Genomic DNA, 21,620 nt, shown 5'->3' with positions numbered 1-21,620 from the left:
TTTCCTTTACATTCCAAAGCAGTGCAGTAGAATAGATCCACAAAGAACGTGTTTATATTTAGCAATGAAACTGTGTTCCTTTGATCGATGGCTTCAGAGACAATATGTTAAGGCTGATAAAATTACGAATCACATTGGATTTATTCTTATTTTCAAAGTCTGTGGTTGGGGTATTTGGCTTTTTTTTTTTTTTTTGTGGTACACGGGCCTCTCACTGTTGTGGCCTCTCCCGTTGCAGAGTACAGGCTCCGGATGCGCAGGCTCAGCGGCCATGGCTCATGGGCCTAGCCGCTCCGCAGCATGTGGGATCTTCCCGGACCGGGGCACGAACCCATGTCCCCTGCATCGGCAGGCGGGCTCTCAACCACTATGCCACCAGGGAAGCCCAAGGGGTATTTGGCTTTTTAAAAAACAATTTTTGGGACTTCTCTGGTGGCGCAGTGGTTAAGAATCTGCCTGTCAATGCAGGGAACACGGGTCTGAGCCCTGGCCCGGGAAGATCCCACATGCCACTGAGACCATGTGCCACAACTACTGAGCCTGCACTCTACAGCCCGCGAGCCACAACTACTGAAGCCCATGCACCTAGAGCCTGTGCTCTGCAACAAGAGAAGCCACTGCAATGAGAAGCCCGCAAACCACAAACCACAATGAAGAGCAGCCCGTACGCGGCAACGAAGACCCAACACAGCCAGAAATAAATTAACAAAAATAAATAAATAAAAACAATTTTTGGCTGTGCTAACACTCTCAAAAGGACCAGCTAAATAAACAAAGCACACAGAATTATTACGCAAAAATCACAAGTGTCCAAATACGCCCAAGCTATCAGCCTGTGTGGTACTGATGGACATTACCTAGGATCTAGACACATGTGGAAGCAAAAGAGGGTGAATCATTTATTCTGGAACCAGAGACAAACAGGGAAGAGGAACAAACAAAAACACTGTTTATTACTTTAACTGTTTGCTTCTTCTTGACCTTAGGAAAGAAAGAGATGTTTATATTTTAATATTTCTGAGTTAGTAGAAACAAACTGAATGAAATCATATAAGGTTTTGGGGGTCACACGACATACACTAATTTTAAAAATTGCTAAAATGAATGACACAGAAAATGGATCTGCCTAGTTCGGGAGGGGAGAACATACCAGGCCAGAAAAACTCCTGACACATGGAGTTTATCGTCGGGATGTGATTTGGCCGGACATAGCAGTAATCAAGAGGTGCGTCCGGCTCTGGCGTCCAGTGAGGGTCACTCCTGTGCAGGTGGGAACGAATCTGGGACAGCAGCTGCAGTTTGGGTGGCTTTGTTTCATAATCACGCCTCCAGAACCCAGAAAATAAACAAACTGAAGTCAAGAAAAATACCCATTATTCCCAGCCATTTGATTCACAAAACTCTTTTGATCTGCTTGAAATTTTAAGTTAGTCTGCACTACTTTATATATGGCGGCTGACTTAACAGCTACATTTCTGGTATGAAATTTAAAATTCATTCTATCAATATTCGTCAGACCCAACCCCTCAGTACCTGCCAGGAACTCTGCTAGTGCTGGTAAGCCTTGATGAACAGAATGGGGAAACAGAAACAGCAACCTAATTCAATGCTCTGAGTGCTGGGACACAGGACAGAGCCCAGGAGAGGAAGGCCCAACCCTGCCAGGACAGCTGGGGACCAGGAGCTGGAGAAGGCTCGCGTGCTGCTTCCCCGCGTCTGCCCGGGAGGGCGGGGCTGTGCCAGGAGGACTGCATGACTGGGGGCTGCAGAGCAAGCGTGGTCAGCAGAGACAACTATCAATCATGCACAGCCCAGTGCTGGGGCCTCTCCGGCCAGCTCGGCATCCAGGGTGCTGCCTACACAAGGAAACTCATCAGCAGTCCATATAGAGGCCCGACTGAGACATCATCCCATTTTTTCATTTCACAGACTAAATATATATACAACTTTGAAATTTAAAACAAAACAATAAGTATGATAATCATAATGAAATCTAACAGAGTTAACTTATCCTTGCCTTTTATGTTTCTTTCAAAGGACCATCCTTTCTGCAAAAATGTACAGTTGAAACAAGCCAAGGATGAGACTGGACACAGAGCACAGACTCGGTCCTTGCTGATGCCAGCTCACAGGTCTTGGTCTTTATTCGCTCCAATGGGGGAACAGAGCTTGAAAACCACAAACATTACTCCCCGCGACACACTCGACATCCCAGCTCTTCTCTGTATACCTGATGTAAGGCTTTAGGATCCGAGAAGTGTAAGGGCTGACAATGCTCTGGTCCACAGCCATATCTTCCGACCCCACCAAACGGTACAAAAACTTCGTGGTCTGGTGCCGAAATCCTTTCCTGGATGGCAAGGCAGTCTATGAGAAAGACATGTTAGTTATATAAAAATAAAATTACTCAAAGGATTGGTTTAATTTCCACAGATAAGTAGTACTTACAACATTTTTATGTGTCAGAAAGTAAGTCTTTCCACAGGATTTAACTGGAAAGCTCAAGGTTTAATACAAACTTCACAGGTACCTTCACCTAAAAATGGATATGAAAAACTAATCCCGGTTTAATAGTTTAAAAGCAAAATAATTTAAGAATTTTTAAAGTTTTGTAAAGATTTTAAAAGAGATTTAGACAGGTGAAATGCAGAATTGATCCCTGGATTTACAGCCTCTCCAGGTTTCATGTTGTCTATAAAGGCACAGTCAATCCACTCATCAAATATTCAGCAGTCCAAGCATCAGGGGGGAGGGGTAACACACACAGGCTTCCTGTCTCATGAGTGGTCTCTGTTATCACAGGGCGTGGGGCTCAATCACTGCTGCATCTGTATGTGGATCTATTACAATATGTCTGTACCAAGTAAATCTGACAAAAGTAGGACTGATGCAGATTATCATCCCTAAAACACAGCATGAGCGGAGAGGCCCGACCAGGGGGTCAAGGGGGACGCAGTCCTGCTCCTCCAGAGGATGTCCCCACAGAAGGGATGCATATGTCTGCTCTCCAGACACTGCTGCTCCAGGGCCCTCGGTCATGTCGTAACAGAACATGAAAATTAGGGTTTTATAGCAAAGAGCTCAGATGGAAAGATTAAAAGGCACATTTATAAAGTGGTTTGCCAAGGGTTGGATGAAGTTTAGAAACCTGAGTTGTTTTTGTAGAAACAGCTTGCTCTTAGCATAGAAAATAACTTTGTTGGAAGAAGAGCAAGAATTCTTTCCTTAATAATTTGCTCTGATTACTTTCCCAAACCGGACACCAAAACTTTCAAAGGCCAACTCTGAAATTCTTCCAGGACTTTGCATTTCAAAGTGAAATTCAAAGTTGTGGTATACAGTTTCCAAATATGGCCCAATGCTTCCTCCTGTGCCTGAAGGTACAAGTGTCTCCCCATATGGAAAGGCGGAGCCAATGTCCCCTCCCCTGGAATCTGGCGAGCCTGGGACAGGCTGGACCAGTCAGAACATGGCATAAAGTAACATTCTGGGACTTCTGAGCCCAGGCCATAAGGGAGCCGGCGGCTTCCACTTCCTCCCTCCTCGAGCCCAGCTGCCACGGTGCCCAGGCGCAACCACTGAAGGGCTGGCGGCCACACGGAGACAGGCTCTGGAGGACCCAGCTCCCAGCTGAGTGGAGCCACAGGGTGCCCCTTCCTTCAGCACATGAAGGAGAAGAACACCCAGCTGAGCCAGTCAACCCACAGACTCAGAAGAAGAATTAAATAGTTACTGTTTTTTGTGTGTGTGTGGTACACGGGCCTCTCACTGTTGTGGCCTCTCCCGTTGCGGAGCACAGGCTCCGGACGCGCAGGCTCAGCAGCCATGGCTCACGGGCCCAGCCGCTTTGCGGCATGTGGGATCTTCCCGGACCGGGGCACGAACCCGTGTCCCCTGCATCGGCAGGCGGACTCCCAACCACTGCGCCACCAGGGAAGCCCAATAGTTACTGTTTTAAGCCACTAAGTTTGGGGCTGGTTTGTAATGCAGCAGAGATTACAGCAGCCCCTGAGCCCATGAAACAGCATCAGGTTAAATGGGAAGGTGAGGTCTATGAAAGACCTGGATGCACACAGTCCCCACCCCTTTCCTCTCCCTTGCTTCCACACCAGTTTAAACATCCTCAGCTTCTGCCTGGAACACTACTCTAGAATCTACTCCTGGTGAAGGTGCTGTGAAAACTGTTGAAATGACAACAAAGGACTTAGAATATTGCAACTTAGTTGACAAAGCAGCAGCTGCAGGGTTTAAGACGACTGACTCCAATTTTGAAAGAAGTTCTAACTGTGGATAAAATGCTATCCAACAGCACTTCATGCTACAGAGAAATTGTTCATGAAAGGAAGGGTCAATCAATAAGGCAGACTTCACTGTTGACTGATTTTAAGAAACTGCCACAGTCACTATGATCAGTCCACAGCCATCAACATCAAGGCAAGACTCTCCACCAGCAAAAAGATTACAATTCACTGAAGGCTCACATGATGGTTAGTATTTTTTAGGAATAAAGTATCTTTTTAAAAAAAGAATAAATATATTTCTTTCATTTATTTTTATTTTTGGCTGCATTGGGTCTTCGTTGCGGCATGAAGGCTTTTCTCTATTTGTGGCAAGCAGGGGTTACTCTTTGTTGCGGTGCGCAGGCTTCTCACTGCGGTGGCTTCTCTTCTTGCAGAGCACGGGCTCTAGGCACACGGGCTTCAGTTGTTGTGGCGCACAGGCTTAGCCCTGCACCACGGCTTGAACCCATGTCCCCTGCATTGGCAGGCAGATTCTTGACCACTGCACCTCCAGGGGAGCCCCAGGAATACAGGATCTTTTAATTAAGGGATATATACTGGATTTTTAGAGATAATACTATTACACACTTGTTAGACTAAACATAACTTTTACATGCATTGGGAAACCAAAATATTCACGTGACTCTCTCTGTTGCAATATTTGCTTTAATGAAGTGGTCTGGAACTGAACCCGAAACATCTCTGAGGTCTGCCTGTAAGCACTCAACAAACAATGTTAAGGATAGGTCTCTTCAAAAAACCAAATGAAGAGATAAAGAAGTAATGGCGTCAACATTCATATTAGGAGTCCAGAAGGGGAGGAAAAAAATAAAGGAGGAATGTATTTAAAGAGCATGATGAGGAATTTCCCAAAATAAAGAAGCATGAGTTCCCCTTCGGGTTCCAGTCCTGCATGTAAGGAGCTCGGAAGTCCTCACTCCGCCATAACAAGGAAAAGGCTGCACAAGCTGCAAATCAACTCTTCTCCGACCCATCAGAGAAGTAAGGTCACAGGGCAAACCGTTGCCTCACAGACTGGAGACAGACAAGTGGATACAGAGGTTCACAACCTACTGGAGTAAGAAGCCTCGGGAAGCAGTGCCGGGAGGGGAAAACCTTACCTGCAATCGATGAACTGCTGGAGGCTCAGCGGGGACAAGTCTGAGAGAACAGAGACCAGGGAGACCCCGCACTTGCGTGAGTTTTACCTCTAGGAGGCTCTACCAGGTGCTCACTGTGAAGATCAAAGAAAAATACCCTCCTGCTGCCATTGGCAGTAGCTCATTTTGAACTGTCAGGGTATCTGTGCTCCTTAACAAGGCTGCCCTCGGGCGAAACTATTCTGCCAGAGCCTAACCTACCTGAGGGAAGGGAATAGCCAGCCCCTGCCCCCTCTAGCCACCCTGTCCCACCTAACGGGGGAGGAAAACTGAGAAGCCCTTGTGGAGTCTCAGCCCAGGGGCACACGCTCACTTAGAGACTGAGGACCAATCCGAGGACTGTAGAACACCTCCCCACCACATCACTAATGGCCTATTCCCACAGTGCCTTGTACCCAGGACACCATCCTTGGCTGTCAATTACAAGGCAAGCTAAAAGGCAAAAACACAGTTTGAAGAGACAGAAGCATCAGAACCAGACTCAGATATGGCAGAGATGCTGGAATTACTGAACTGGGAATAACTATGATTAGCACGTTAAGGGCTCTAATGAACAAAGTAGAGGTCATGAAAGAACAGATGGGTAATCTAAGCAGAGATGGAATTTCTAAGAAAGAATAAAAAAGAAATGTTAAGATTAAAACCACTGTAGCAGAAATGAAGAACGGCTTTGATGGGCTCACTGGGAGACCGGACGTGGCTGAGGAAAGACTTCCTGAACTTGAGGACATGTCAACAGAAAAGCTGCCAAAACTGAAAAGCAAAGGGAAGAAAGACAGAACGGAACAGAATATCCAAAAACTGTGGTACAACTACAAAAGGTGTAATATATGCATAATGGGAATAGCAGAAGGAGGAAAAAGAAACAGAAGAAACACCTGAAGCAATAACAACTGAGAATTTCCTCAAGTTAATGAGACACCAAACCAAAACCACAGTCCCAAGGAGCTCATAGAATAAGGAGGATAAACGCCAAGAAGCATGTCAGACACGTGTAACTGAAAAAGAAGAGGTGCCAAGCAAGATAAATGAGAGCAAAAAACACTGGAAACGCATGAACACAAGTCAAGATCAAAAACAAAGGGAAAAATCGGAAAGCTACCAGGACATGGGACAATAAAAAAGGAGGCCACCTACAAAGAAACAAGAGTAAGCCTGACATTGTGGCTCCAGGAACGACACTACAGCAAGACGATGATGGAGTAATAATGCTAAAACGTTAAAAGAAAAAATGACAATTTTATATCCAACTATGTTAGCATTTAAATGCAAGAATGAAGTGAAGATCTTCTGAGGCATACTGGTTTAAAAATTAACCTCAGGGCTTCCCTGGTGGCGCAGTGGTTGAGAGTCCGCCTGCCGATGCAGGGGACACGGGTTCGTGCCCCGGTCCAGGAAGATCCCACATGCTGCAGAGCGGCTAGGCCCGTGAGCCATGGCTGCTGAGCCTGCATGTCCGGAGCCTGTGCTCCACAACGGAAGAGGCCACAACAGTGAGAGGCCCGCGTACAGCAAAAAAAAAAAAAAAAAAAAAAAAATAACCTCAAAAAGACTGTATTTTAAAGAACTATCAGAGGAAGTACTCTAGCAAGAAGTTAACCCAGAAGAAGCAATGGGAAGTGAGACTGAGTGAATACTTTAGTGAGATTTACTGGTACCTAAACAAGCAACACAAAAGAAAAAAGGCAAAGGAGAGCACGCAAAGGCATTTTTTTGTTTGCAGGGTGAAGAGCACATGATCATATTAAAAAATTAATAGAGAAAAATCAATACATGTCTTAAGTTAGGACCTATAAAAAGAATAAAAACAGAACATACAATTTTCTTTATAGAAAAGATTCAACATCAAATAGACTATTTTCTTTGACTAGACATAATATAATTTGACTAGAAATTTAATTTGACTAGATAATTTGACTAGAAATTAAATATAATTTGACTAGAAATTAAATCAATTACTAAAAGATACTGTAAAAATTCTCATGTATCTAAGAAAACTATGAGCTATTTACCACTAAATAACTCTTGGGTTAAAGAGGAAATGCTGAGAAAAATTACGAAACACAAAGTACTGACTGGATAAAAAAATCACATCATTTCAAAGGTCATGAGTCATGGCTAAAATATCATAGAGACAGTTATAGCTATGAATATACTGATCAGAAGACAAGAAAGAGAATGGATTGAACAAATGCATTTACGGCTGCTCCCCTATGTAACTGCATTAAAGTGATACTAAAATTCCAGGTTAAGATGGGGGATTAAACACAAATATCCAATTTTATTTCCTCCCAAAACCCAACTACAAGAAACAGACTTAAAAAAAAAAAAAAGACGAGCAGGCAAGAACAAAAAGATCAGGAGAAGAAACCAAAGTAACTGGGAAGCAGATGGACACAAAGTAGCAGATTTAAAGCCAAAATCCCAAGCTGGCTTTCAGTGAAGTGAGAACCGGCCCAACCTGTACTGCAGAATCCTCCTAAATTACGTAGGTGGCAGCACCAGGTTCCTCTGGAAATGGGAAAAACTAAGGAGCAGGTAAAAGCTGTGGGTGGAGCAGGAAGGCCCCAAACCTCCAACCCCTCTCCCACCCGCAGGGTGGCTGCCCTCCCACAGGAGTCTGGGGCCCAGATCTACAGAAGGCCTAACCAGGCTCCGGACGGGCAGCTCACGTGGCACTGAAGGGTGAGGCCTGCACCATCTGAAGGCTGAGACCCCCCTCTCCCGGTGGCCACGAGGGTCCCGAGACTGAGGAGTCTTCTACAGGGACTCTGACTGGCCTAAGGGCCTAAAGGAAGTAATACTGGGGGTCCTTGGCAGAGGACTGACTGGCCTAGAATTCCCGGTTCAACCTAGCTTTCCCGAAGACTCTGAAAGCACTGCTCCACTGCCGGCTTCCTTCCAGTATTGCTGTTAAGCTGGCGCTCAGCTTTACCCAGCGCTAGCTGGGGATTCTGGTTCTAAATTCAAGGCCTTTCAGACACACAAGGTCTCAACGTTTACTTCCCGGGCAGCTTTCCTCTGGAAGCCACTAGGATGTGCTTCACTAAAGAAGGGAGTAAACCTATGAAAAGGTAAAGATGGGGAGCAGGAAACAGGGGGTTCAATCCAGCAGAGGGGAAGATGGGGCTCCGGCGAGGGGAGATGCCAGGACCACGATGGCGGCCAGTACAGAGCAACAAGTGTGACTCAAGGGGCAGACATCCTGAGGCTACCGTCACTAAGCCTCTGCCCCACGGGACCGTCTTGTAAACCTGAGGAGGCTTGTCCGTGCTTAGCTTGGTTCACAACGCATGTGAGGCTCCCCTGCTCCCTCCACGGGCTCCCTGGGTCAGTGGAGGACACTTACCCCACAGATAACCGCCCTGACCTCTGACAAGCTGGAGGGAAGCACGGCAGCCCTGATGCAGGACAGGGACCCACCCCCCCGGGACCCACCCCCCGGCAACCCCGACCAGATTTCCGCACATTCCCTGGTACACACTGCAGCCTGCTGATGCTCAGACTCCCAGGACTCCTTAACGACCCTGGCCACCGACTTCCCCAGGAAGGGGTCACGTCACGGCAGCTGAAGCCAGAACACGACTGGACGAGTTTCCTGAGGCTGCCGTATCAACACTGCACAAACAGGGGGCCTTAAACAACAGAAATGTATGTATTCCTTCTCTCATTGTTCTGGAGGCCAGAAGCCAGCCATCAAGGTGCCAGCAGGGCCGTGGTCTCTCAGAAGCTCTGGGTGGCAATCTATTCCATGTCCTTCTCTTGGCTTCTGGCGTGGCTGGCAAGGCTTGCTGCCCCTTAGCTCTGCAGACACATCACTCTAAAAGCTGTAAAAGCTGCCTCAGTCATCACATGGCATGTCTCCTGTGTGTCTCTCCTCTTGTAAGGACAGAAGTCACACTGGGTTAAGGGCCCAACCTACTCCAGTGTGACCTCAGCTTAACTACTTATACCTACAAAGGCCCTATCTCCACATGAGGTCACATTCACTGGCATCAGGGGTCAGGACTTCAATATACACTTTTGGGGACACAATTCAATCTACATCAGTGACCCAAAAAGCCCGTAAAGCTTATCTTCTCCTGGAAGCCTTCATCTAATAGCAGCAATTTCCTTGCACAGCTCCATCTGTGCTTCCTACTTAGTTTGCAAAACAAATAAACAAACAAAAAAACAACTAAAAGTACACTGTTTAGGGATAAAGCCGTTAAAAAGGCAGAGGAATGATTAACACTGAAAGTCAGAAAGTAGCTCCCTCTGGGGGGAGCAAGCAGTGCCCAGAAGGATCTTTAAAGTGTTTTTAATGCCCTGTGTCTTAACCCAGGAGCTAGATTCATAGTTATTTATCTTATTAACCTCTAAATTATATCCATATGTTCTATGCATTCTTCTATGGGTACGACGCATTTCACACTTTTAAAAATTAAGTATAGGGATTAAAAAGACAAACCTATGAGCACAAAGAAGAGGTGAGCAGATGACAGCAATGAAAGCATATGAGTAACTGGCAAGTGACTAAGACCAGGAGAGCCAAAACCTAAGGCAGGCTAGACTCTGGCGGCTCCAAAGAGATTCTGAGGCAGCCAAGGGTGGAAGCTCTGTCCTGAAAACAGGGAAATTCAGGTGAAGTTTAACAATGGCGTGGTCAGCTCCTGGTCCTCCCTATGAGGCTTCTAGGATGTAGGCAGGCAGGTTACTACTTCCCAGGAAAGGAAAGCTGGGAAATAGGGAAATAAAGAAAATTAAGGGGATCCAGCTACAGCAAGGGTCTTTGGCAAACTACAGACCCCACAGGCCAAATCCAGCCTGCTTTTGTAAATACATGTTATTGGCATACAGCGACGCCCATTCATCATGTATCATGTACGCTGTTCTCACACTGCACAGCAGGGCTGGCCTGCAAAGCCGCAGCTACTTACTCTCTGACCCTTTACGGAAAAGGCTTGCAAATCTCTGGTCTAGAGTGTCCAATATCCAAACAAGAGGGGTGCTCTAAAGAGACAAACCAGAGAAAACAGAAGCTAGGAAATTCCAGAACTCAAGAAGGAGCGTTTCAGGGACTTCCCTGGTGGTCCAGTGGCTAAGACTCTGCACTCTCTATGCAGGGGGCCTGGGTTCAATCCCTGGTCAGGGAACTAGATCAAGCATATCATAACTAAAGATCCTGCATGTCGCAAAGAAGATCCCACGTGCCACAACTAAGACCCAATGCAGCCAAATAAATAAATAAATATTATTTAAAAAAAAAAAAAAAAAAGAAGGAGCATTTCAAATGGCAAGGCCCACAGATCAAAGGCCCAGCCCCAGGTAAGAAAAGCCCCACATGTGGAATCATCACTAGGTAATATCAGAACACTGGCAACAAAGACCGGACCCCACTAGTGTCCAAAGCAGCAGATAGGAAAATGTGCAAAGAGTCCAAACAGGCAATTCACAAACAACTAGGAAACAGGAAAAATGTTTAACTTCACCTGTCATCAAAGAAATGTAAATAAAAAACAAGGCTTCATTTTACAGCCATCAGATTAGCAAAACCAGTTAAAGGATGGTTAGTAGCAAACTCCACCAAAGATACAGGAGAGAAGCCGCCTTGCTCCTGCCGTGGGAAGACGGATTCCAGCACTTCTGGGTGGAATCAACTGTTCCCGGGAGCGCTCACACACAGGCATCCTCCGGCCACGCTGACCCACACTAACCCCAGCTGCTCTTTCTGCAGGGTGTCACCTAACTACACAGATGTCCACGTGACTTCACTCCTGCTCAGCTCAGTGTCCAGTATGCTGTATGTCCTCAACAAACCTGTCCATCAAAGCCACGACCCAAACCATGTACAGCCACCCTCAGGGACTAAGAGATACAAAGAAAACATCTAGGTTCCTTCTGGAATCCCCAAAAGGAAAACAAAAATCCAAACTCAGATGTATGAAAGGATGTTCATATTGGACAAATAAAAAAAAATACAGCCCAGCCATTTTTGTACCTCTCTCCCTTGCTGTTTTCTTCCACATGCCCACGTGCTCCTTGGAGCTGTGGCCCCAGGAGCTGGAGAGCGAGGCCAACACTTACCTGGTACCGGTCAAGGATTCTGAAGTCCTGACAGGTCGTCCTATACATGGCTTGTCCAGTTGGAAGCCTGGAAACTCCTTCTTTGGCCCCATAAATCCCGTCCACTAACAGAAGCGCGGCATTCACAACCTGATCCAGGTCAAAGAGCGGCAGCCCCCGGTCCCTCTTTGCCTGCCGGACAATCAGCTTCCGCTTCAGCCGCCGGGCCTCCGGGGTCATGGCCACGGCCCCAGGACAGGCTTCCAGCCGCTTGAGGAGCAGCTTCTCCTCGTAGATGCTCACAGGGGTGAACCTGGGCCCTTTGGGCTTCCGGTCCTTCTCCAGCATGGGCTTCCTTTTCTCTCGAGCCCTTGTTTGCAAGGACGTGTTGGAGTCTGTGTCCTCGCTGTCGATGTCCATCCTGTCGGGCTTCTCCTCCTCACTCTCCACCTCCTGCTTGATCTGCTCAGGGGCTCTGACCTTCTTCCTGCCTCCAACCCCTGGCCCCGAGGCAGCCGAGCCGGGAGGGGGTGGGAGGTACTCCATCCCAGGGTCGATGACACCATCGCCTTCCATCTCATCGTCATCTGCGCAGAGCAGAAAGCAGGAGGGGAATGCAGACCCACCGCCCACAGGGACAGCGCACACACTGCCATCAGAGCCACACACAACCCAAGAGACCCGAGGACGGGCCGTCTTACCGTGAAACAAGGCTTGTGGCGGCATCACGTCTGGAATCAGATCGGCTTCTGAGAGCAGGCTGGGCGTGGCTGAGTGAGAGGCAGGGGTCCCAGGGGCAGAGAAATCCAGAGACGGGGAAGGAGATGGGCTTGTCAGCGGGGTGCGGTCGGAGGAGCTCAGGGACGAGAAGTCGATCACTTCTCCTTTTTCCAGAATCACATCCGGCCTACGTCCTCGGCTGATGAACTTCACAGGCGTCGAGGAGGTGCTGCGGTCAAGAAAGCCAGCCGCCTCTTTCTGGGCTCTCCGGATGTCCTTTGCTTCCTGAGTGCGAGACCTTTTCTCTTTCAATTCCATGGCAGATTCCACAGGATTCCGACTCACCCGCTTTCTAAGTCCCTCGACAGTAATGATGGGATCTAAAGTTGGTTTCGAGGCTGCTGGAAAAGAATAAATATCTAAATTTTTTAATAGCTATTCAATGTTAGCTTCCTCTTCTACCTTACTGTGACTCTACTTCCATGTTTGAAAGAGATGGATGTTCAATGAATGCCCTAAACTAAGATTTAGATTTCTCTTAACCAGGAAAAAGGAATTATAATGCAAACATAAACACTTCTGCACCATCTTTCTCCTACTGGAATTGGTAAACGTTAAAAGTTTGATAATGCTCAGAGAGTGTAGGGGGAAAATGGATAGTTCATGCCTTTTTGATAGGGCATAAATTTTATTACAACTTTTTGGAGGGTAATTTGGCAATATGATTAAAATTCTGAATAAATATGCCCTTTGATACAGCAACCTATTTCCAGGAATTTATCACAAAAAACTGGCAAATGTGTGTAATTACAGTATTGTTTAAATACCAAAAAAGGACAGAAATAACCAAAATGTCCATCAACAGGATAAAGGTTTAATAAATTATCACACAGCCATTCAATGGAATGCAATGAAATAAAAGAAAATAGGGTAGATCTACATGTACTGTTATGGGAAGATGTCCAATGTATACTGGTAAGTGGGGAAAAAAATGGAGAACAAGTAATATAGTATGAATCAGTTTATGGGGGTTTTTTTAGTAAAAAAAAAATGCTTCAATATGCAGAGAGGACTTCTGAAAGCTTCACAAGAGACAGCAGTGGCTCCGCTGGAGTGAATCTGCAGGCAGGGTGGGCATGTGGGGAACTTTCAGACTTTACACCTTCAATGCTATGAGATTTGTTTCCAATTATATTTTGAAAACTTTAAAAGGTCATTAAAAATTTTTCAGATAAAAAAATCAGATCAATGTGTGATATAAGGAGCTACTGTTAATTTTTTACAAGTGTGAAAATGGCATTATGGTTAGGCTACAAAAGAGAGTCCTTATGGATAAGAGATAAATCATGAAATATTTAAGAAGGAAGTGCTGATGCCTGGAAGTTGCTTCTAAATAATCTGAGGGTGGGGATGTGTGGAGGGTTGAGAGAAAGGACCCAGGGGCCAAGATAAAATGAGATTGGGACGTCCCAGGTGGTCCAGTGGTTAAGAATCCGCCTTCCAATGCAGGGGACGAGGGTTTGATCCCTGGTTGGGGAACTAAGATCCCACATGCTGAGGAGGAACTAAGACCCGCAACTAAGACCCAACACAGCCTAATAAAGAAATATTTAAAACAAAAAAACAAAAAAACCAAGATTGCCAGTGTTAACTGCTGAAGTAAAGACAAAGGTACCAGGGGATTCGCTATATTACTTCACTATATTACTTCACATTTGTATATTTAAAATTTTCCATACTAAAAAGATTAAAACCATAAATAAACAGATTGAAAATAGAGAACCTTTCAGATACTAAAGGAAATTTATTAAACTGGTAACTTGATTAGGCAGTTATAAAACATTTTTTGTATAATATTTATTTACGGCATAAAAAACTGTGTTAGAATAAAACTGTGGGGCAGAGCAGCTCCGGGGAGGCAAGGGCTCCGTGCCTGGTCAAAGCGGATTGTCTACACTGGCACCTCTCAGCTCACGACAGTACCTTTCACTTTCAGAGTGGAGATGGACAGCTTCTCTCCCTCGGGTTTCAGGGTAGGGGGCCTGTTGTGGACGAGCTTCCACCATCCCGGTTCTCCAAATTCCTGAGCTCCCGAGCGGAAGTACATGGGGCTCCCCACGCTAAGGCAGCCCGCCACCGTGCTCCACCAGGTGGAGGTCTTTTTCCTGGAGAGTCCAAGAATTTAAAAATTATTGGCTTTTCAACTCTATCCTTACATAGACAGTGCAGTCTCTGCCTCCAAGTCTGTGATAGGCTATGGAACTTCCCCTCTTTGAAGGAACAGAGCACAATGGATAAGGGAGAGGCTCGGGGTTCTGCGTGGCTTCAAATCCCAGCTCCACCACCTTCTAGCTGCCTCAGTTTCTTCATCTTTAAAATTAGGATAATAGAATGTGCAAGACTGCTGTGGCGATTAAATGAAGTTAATTCAAACAAAGCTCATAAAACACTTCTTATCCATGATTATGGAGTTCTACAGGCTAATTTTATTTAACTTGAGCTGCTTTTATGTATGAGTTAAACACAACTCTCAGGAAAGAAAGCAGGAGAGTCATTAGCCCTGGTAAACAGTTCATTTTACCCATGGAGGAGGATGCATCCCTCAGTCTGCTACTTGCCTTCGCATAGTAGAGTAGGAATAAAACTATATGGTATGTCCCACAAACACAGAGTTGAACCTTGGGGGAATTACCAACTCTGACCAAACCCCCCCAAAATACAGCAAGCGTTTCAAAATAACTACACAACAGTGTATACAACAAAAATTTTAAATGATATGTAAAATGTCAACTATTCAGATTCCTGTTAAAAGTGATTTTTAAGGAAACTGTTCTATTTCCACCTTGAAAACATAAATCAATGACCGGAAATCCTAAAGAACAGTTCTTCATAAGAAAGTCAGTCTAACAGATGAAAAATACTGCTAGGGAGGCAAGAGAAAAAAGTATCCTTAGGAACAGAGATGTACTAGAAAAATACAAACCAAAAGAACCCCACAAAAAACAAAAAAACTTTATAAAGGCATGACCACATATCTGAGACAGGAGAATGACCCCCAGCATTGTGGGTCAGAGCAGAACGAGGTCTCACCTCGTTCTGACCTTTCCAGGCCCCCCTCCTGTTGCCCAGCGGTCTGACCAGAACGAACCCATCCCACTTGCTTTCTTACACTGCCCAACACTGTCCCACAGGTCCCTTGGGATCTGTTCACTTTTCTTCCCATTGTCCTATTTGGCTTTGAATCCCTCTGGTGAACTTTCCATTTCAGTTATTGTACTTTTCAGCTCCAGGACTTCTTATCTCTTTATTGATATTTCTGTTTTGTCCATACATCGCTTCCCTGATGTTCTCCACCTCTTCCTTTAGTTCTCTGGGCATCTCTAAGACAGCTCTTTAAAGTCTTTGTCCAGTAAGTCCACCATTAGGTCTTTTTCAGGGGCAATTTCTGTTAGTTTATTTTTTTCCTTTGAATGGGCCATACTTTCCTTGTTCTTTTGTATTCCTTGTGTTTTGTTGGACAGTGGACATTTGAATCTAATAATGTGTTAACTCTGGACACCAGACTCTCCTCCTTCCCCGGGGTTTACTGGTTTTTGACAGCTGCAGGCTGTCTCTGTGCCAAAGATCAGCCGGAGCAGAAACTCAAGGTCCTCTCAGTCCATGTCTAAGCCTGTGCCTCCCCCGGACATGCAGGGTGGCTAATTCCCCTGTATATGTGGGTGCTTTTGAATGTCTTAGTCTTCAACGTCTGGCTCCAAAAAGGGGACAAAGAGGAAAGTGAAAGTGGGGAGGTAGGTGCCAGCCCTTTAAGTCCCTTTAAAGTCACCTCAGCCAGACGGGGAGGGGCTTGCAACAATGGAGGAGGTGCAACAACAAAGGCCGCCCACGCCTTTATCAGCACCTCTGTGATCAGAAGCAGCAGTCAGTGATCAGCACAGATATGATATTTGGAGGACAGCGTCCTTTGTGTCCACCCCGGATCCCATACTGTATGCAAGCTGCTCCAGGAATATGTGCATGGCTGTCTGCCACAGTTAAAACTGGCCAACGCTGATTGTAATTTATGGTCCAAGGCTTCCTCTGGAAGTTGCAAGCCTTCAGCTGACTCCAGAGTTCCAATAAAGTTACACTGGATTCTGCCAATGCAACTGCTACCTAGGTGGGCAGACAGATTTCTGGTGCTTCCCACTCTGCCATCTTCCCAGAACCCTCATCGTACAGGCATAGCTCATGTTACTGCACTTCACAGATACTGTGTTTTTTAAAAACTGAAGGTTTGTGGTAACCCTGAATCAAGCAAGTCTATCGGTGCCATTTTTCCAAAAACATCTGCTCACTTCATGTCTGTGTGTCATATTTTAGATCTTGTAGTATTTCAAAGTTTTCCATTATTATTGTATTTGTTATGGTGATCTGTGATCGGTGACTTCTGATGTTACTCCTACAACTTGCTGAAGTCCAGACTATGGTTAGCATCTTTTAGCAGTAAAGTATTTTTTTTCATTTATTTTTTATTTTTGGCTGAGTTGGGTCTTTGTTGCTGTGTGTGGGCTTTCTCTAGTTGCAGCGAGCGGGGTCTATTCTTTGTTGCAGTGCACGGGCTTCTCATTGCGGTGGCTTCTCTTGTTGCAGAGCACAGGCTCTAGGCATGCAGGCTTCAGTAGTTGCGGCTTGCGAGTTCTAGAGCACAGGCTCAGTAGTTGTGGTGCACAGCCTTAGTTGCTGCGCGGCATGTGGGATCTTCCCAGACCAGGGCTCAAACCCGTGTCCCCTGCATTGGCAAGCGAATTCTTAACCACTGAGCCACCAGGGAAGCCTAAGTATTTTATAATTAAGGTGTGTACACTGCTTTTTTAAAAATAATGCTATGCATACTTAACAGACTACAGCATAATGTGAACATAACTTTCATATGCAGTGGGAAATCAAAAATTCACGTGACTCACTTTATTGTGATATTTACTTTACAACAGCAGTCTGGAACTGAACCTGCAACATCTCTGAGACATGCCTGTATAATATTTTTAATTTTAAATACTATGAATGTGTTTTATCGTATTTCATCAAACATAAGGTCCACTGACTTTAAGACACACCGTTTTGTGTACAAGAAGGAAAACTAGCTATCAAGTAAGCTATGACACACCATCACTTCTAAGATGTATCCAGCTGTCAGAGATGTCAAAGTGTGAAAAACTGTTTATCTTAAAATCAATGAAATATGGTAATAGAAAAAATATCCAAACTATTCTTCACTAATCAAAATTATAACTTTGGGAAAAATTCAAGGCCAGGACTGTAAAACCAGATTAAATGACCACATATAAAATAGCAATTAAACTGTAGTAATTAAGCTTTTGTGTACTTTTTAACTTGCTTCTACAATAGGTACACAAAGTTATTTAGGTTAGCCCTTAATAAACCTTTATACATTTAAACCTTAATAAAATATTAAGGACATATAAGATCTGAAAGAAAATGTATTCAAATTTAAAACTTCACTATACAGTACACTATTCTCTCAGATCCTATGGCAAATGAGAAATGGTTAACATTAAGAATTTTAAAGTATGCTCCATGGATAGCAGACTAAATCTTTAGCAGCTATGAGAAATGTTTAATTGCGGAGGCAGTGAGTCTGTGTTTTCATACATGGACACATCTGAGCACTGGAGACCACCTCAGGTGAGTGGTTTCGGGGCTTTTCCAATCACTGATGCTTAAAGCAGAGTTCCCAAAGGGAAGGACAGCACTGAGGCAGGAAACTGAGTGCCAAGGAGTCACAGCGTAATTTTTAATTCTCTTTCACTCCTCTGGTTAGATCAAGGAGAAAATTAGTTGCTTTAAATTCTCACTAACACAGTCTCCCTTTTTGATCAAGAAAGAGGCCTCACAAAAAACTCATAGTTTAACATCAAAAAAATGAACAATCCGATTAAAACATGGGCAGAAGATCTGAAAAGACATTTTTCCAAATAAGACATACAGATGGCTAACAGGTACATGAAAAGATGCTCAGCATCACTAATCATCAGGGACATGCAAATCAAAATCACAATGAGCTATCACCTCACACCTGTGAGAATGGCTATGATTAAAAAGACAACAAATAACAAATATTGGTGAGGATGTAGAGAAAAGGGAACCCTTGTGCACTATTGGTGGGAATGTAAATTGGTGCAGCCAATGCAAAACAGTATGGAGGGTCCTCAGAAAATTAAAAACAGAACTACCATATGATCTAGCAATTCCACTCCTGGGTACTTACCCGAAGAAAACAAAACACTAATTTGAACAGATATATGCACCCCTATGTTCACTGCAGCATTATTTACAATAACCAAGACACGGAAGCAACCCAAGTGCCCATCAATAGATAAAAGGATAAAGAAGATATGAGGGGGAGACCTTCAAGGTGGTGGAGGAGTAAGACGTGGAGATCACCTTCCTCCCCACAAATACGTCAAAAAAACAATTACATGTGGAACAACTCCTACAGAACACCAACTGAATGCTGGCATAAGACCTCAGACTTCCCAAAAGCCAAGAAAATCCCCACATACCTCGGTAGGGCAAAAGAAAAAACAAGAGACAAAAGAATAGGGACAGGACCTTCGCCTCTGGGAGGGAGATGTGAAGGAGGAAAAGTTTCCACATACTAGGAAGCCCCTTCGCAGGCGGAGACTGCGGGTGGTGGAGGGGGGAAGCTTCGGAGCCACAGAGGAGAGCACAGCAACAGGGGTGCAGAGGGAAAAGCAGAGATTCCCACACAGAGGATCAGTGCCAACCAGCACTCACCAGCCTGAGAAGCCTGTCTGCTCACCCATTGGGGCGGGTGGGAGCTGGGAGTTGAGGCTTGGGCTTTGGAGGTCAGACCTCAGGGAGAGGACTAGGGTTGGCTGCGTGAAGACAACCTGAAGGGGGCCAGTGCGCCACAGCTAGCCAGGAGGGAGACCAGGAAAAAGTCTGGACCTGCCGGAGAGGCAAGAGATCATAATTTCAGAGTGCACAAGGAGAAGGGCTTCTTGCTCTGTGTGCCCACAGACAGCAGAGCACCACCCAAGCGAGCTCCAGAGATGGGTGCAAGCCACAGCTATCATCTCGCACCCCAGAGACAGGCATGGACCACTACCGCTGCTGCCACTGCCACCAAGAATCCTGTGTGCGAGTGCAGGTCACTACCCACACCCCTCCAGGAGTCTGTGCAGCAGGCCACTGCCAGGGTCCTGTGATCCAGGGCCAACTTCCCTGGGAGAGCACATGGCATGCCTCAGGCTGTTGCAACATCATGCTGGTCTCTGCTGCCACAGGCACGTCCCATGTTCCAATTATGACTACCGTACCCCTCCCTCCCTCTCCCTGGCTTGAGTGAGCAAGAGAGCCCTAATCAGCTGCTACTTTAACACCCTCCTGTCTGGGCAGGGAACAGAGGCCTGAGGGCAGCCTACACGCAGAGGTGGGACCAAAACCAAAGCTGAACCCCAGGAGCTGTGCGAACAAAGAAGAGAAAGGGAAATTTCTCCATGCAACCTCAGGAGCAGTGGAGTAAATCCCCTCAATCGGCTTGATAAACCCTGCATCTGTGGAATACATGCATGAAGAGACAACAAATGTTCCCAAAACTGAGGCGGTGGACTTTGGGAGCTACTGCAGTCTTGGGGTTTGCTTTCTGCATTTGATTAGTTTTTGGTGTTCTGTTTCTCTTAGTTTAGATTTTAGTGCTTGTTTTCATTGGTGGGTTTATTGGTTTGGTTGCTATCTTCCTTTTTTTTTGTTCTCTCTTTGTGAGTATGTGTGTGTGTGTGTGTATGTGTGTGTATGTTTCTTTGTGTGATTTTGTCTGTTATTTTTTATTTTTTGGCTGTGTTGGGTCTTTGTTGCTGTGTGCGGGCTTTCTCTAGTTGTGGTGAGCAGGGGCTACTCTTCATTGCAGTACATGGTGGCTTCTCTTATTGCAGAGCACGGGCTCTAAGGGCATGGGCTTCAGTAGCTGTTGGGCGTGAGCTCAGTAGTTGTGGCTTGTGGGTTCTAGAGCGCAGGCTCAGTACTTGTGGCGCACAGGCTTAGTTGCTCTGTGGCACGTGGGATCTTCCCAGACCAGGGATCGAACCCACGTCCCCTGTACTGGCATGCAGATTCTTAACCACTGCACCACCAGGGAAGTCCCTTGTCTGTTTAGTTTTGCTTTTACCATTTGTTTGGGGGCTCTGTTTTTAATTTTTTTCTTTCTTCCTTTTCTTCTGTGCTGTGAAGCTGGCAGGGTCTTGGTGCTCTGGCCGGGTGTCGGGCCGGAGCCTGCAAGGTGGGAGAGCCGAGTCCAGGACACTGGACCACCAGAGGCCTCCTGGCCCCATGTAATATTAATTGGAGAGAGCTCTCCCAGAGATCTCTGTCTCAACACTAAGACTCAGCTCCAGTGCTGGATGCCCCATACTAAACAACTAGCAAGACAGGAACACAACCCCACCCATTAGCAGAGAGGCTGCCTAAAGTCATACTAAGTTCATAGACACCCCAAAACACACCACCGGATGAGGCCCTGCCCAAAGAGCAACAAGATCCAGCCCCACCCACCAGAACACATGCACCAGTCCCGCCCACCAGGAAGCATACCCAAGCCATTGAACCAACCTCACCCACTGGGGGCAGACGCCAGAAATAAGACGAACTACGAACCTGCAGCCTGCAAAAAGGAGACCCCAAACACAGTAAGTTAAACAAAATGAGAGAACAGAGAAATATGCAGCAGATGAGGGAGCAAGGTAAAAACCCAGCAGACCTAACAAATGAAGAGGAAATAGGCAGTCTACCTGAAAAAGAATTCAGAGTAATGATAGTAAAGATGATCCAAAATCTCGGAAATCGAATGGAGAAAATTCAAGAAACCTTTAACAAGGATCTAGAAGAACTGAAGAGCAAACAAACAATAATGAACAACACAATAAATGAAATTAAAAATTCTCTAGAAGGAATCAATAGCAGAAAAACTGAAGCAGAAGAATGGAGAATAATGGAAATAACTGCCACAGAGCAGAATAAAGAAAAAAGAATGAAAAGAATTGAGAACAGTCTCAGAGCCCTCTAGGAAAACATTAAATGCACCAACATTCGAATTATAGAGGTCCCAGAAGAAGAAGAGAAAAAGAAAGAGTCTGAGAAAACATCTGAAGAGATTATAGTCGAAAACTTCCCTTACGTGGCAAAGGAAATAGTCACTCAAATCCAAGAAGCACAGAGTCCCATACAGGATAAGTCCAAGGAGAAACACGCCAAAAGACATATTAATCAAACTATCAAAAATTAAATGAAAAGAAAAAATATTAAAAGCAGCAAGGGAAAAGCAACAAATAACATACAAGGGAATCCCCATAAGGTTAACAGCTGATCTTTCGGCAGAAACTCTGCAAGCCAGAAG

At 45.5% G+C, this 21,620-nt stretch overlaps 1 protein-coding gene across 3 annotated transcripts in view; it reads right to left on the bottom strand.

The window, feature by feature from the left end:
* KAT14 (lysine acetyltransferase 14) overlaps positions 1-21,620 on the bottom strand; it is a 65,636-nt gene that overhangs the window by 28,865 nt on the left and 15,151 nt on the right. For 2 of the 3 annotated variants that reach the window (XM_060284103.2, XM_030872426.3), the window contains exons 4-8: positions 14,189-14,370; positions 12,187-12,606; positions 11,507-12,072; positions 2,231-2,367; positions 1,151-1,326 (exon numbers count right to left, since the gene is read on the bottom strand). In XM_060284103.2, coding sequence (XP_060140086.1) covers positions 1,151-1,326; positions 2,231-2,367; positions 11,507-12,072; positions 12,187-12,606; positions 14,189-14,370 — 1,481 coding nt within the window. The remainder of the gene's footprint in view (positions 1-1,150; positions 1,327-2,230; positions 2,368-11,506; positions 12,073-12,186; positions 12,607-14,188; positions 14,371-21,620) is intronic. The other variant, XM_060284102.2, reaches the window with a different exon arrangement.

The sequence above is a fragment of the Globicephala melas genome, chromosome 15 (assembly GCF_963455315.2).
Source record: "Globicephala melas chromosome 15, mGloMel1.2, whole genome shotgun sequence".
In the NCBI taxonomy this organism is placed as follows: Eukaryota; Metazoa; Chordata; class Mammalia; order Artiodactyla; family Delphinidae; genus Globicephala; species Globicephala melas.
Note: the sequence above shows the minus strand (reverse complement) of the source record. Positions and strands in the feature narration are given on the sequence as shown.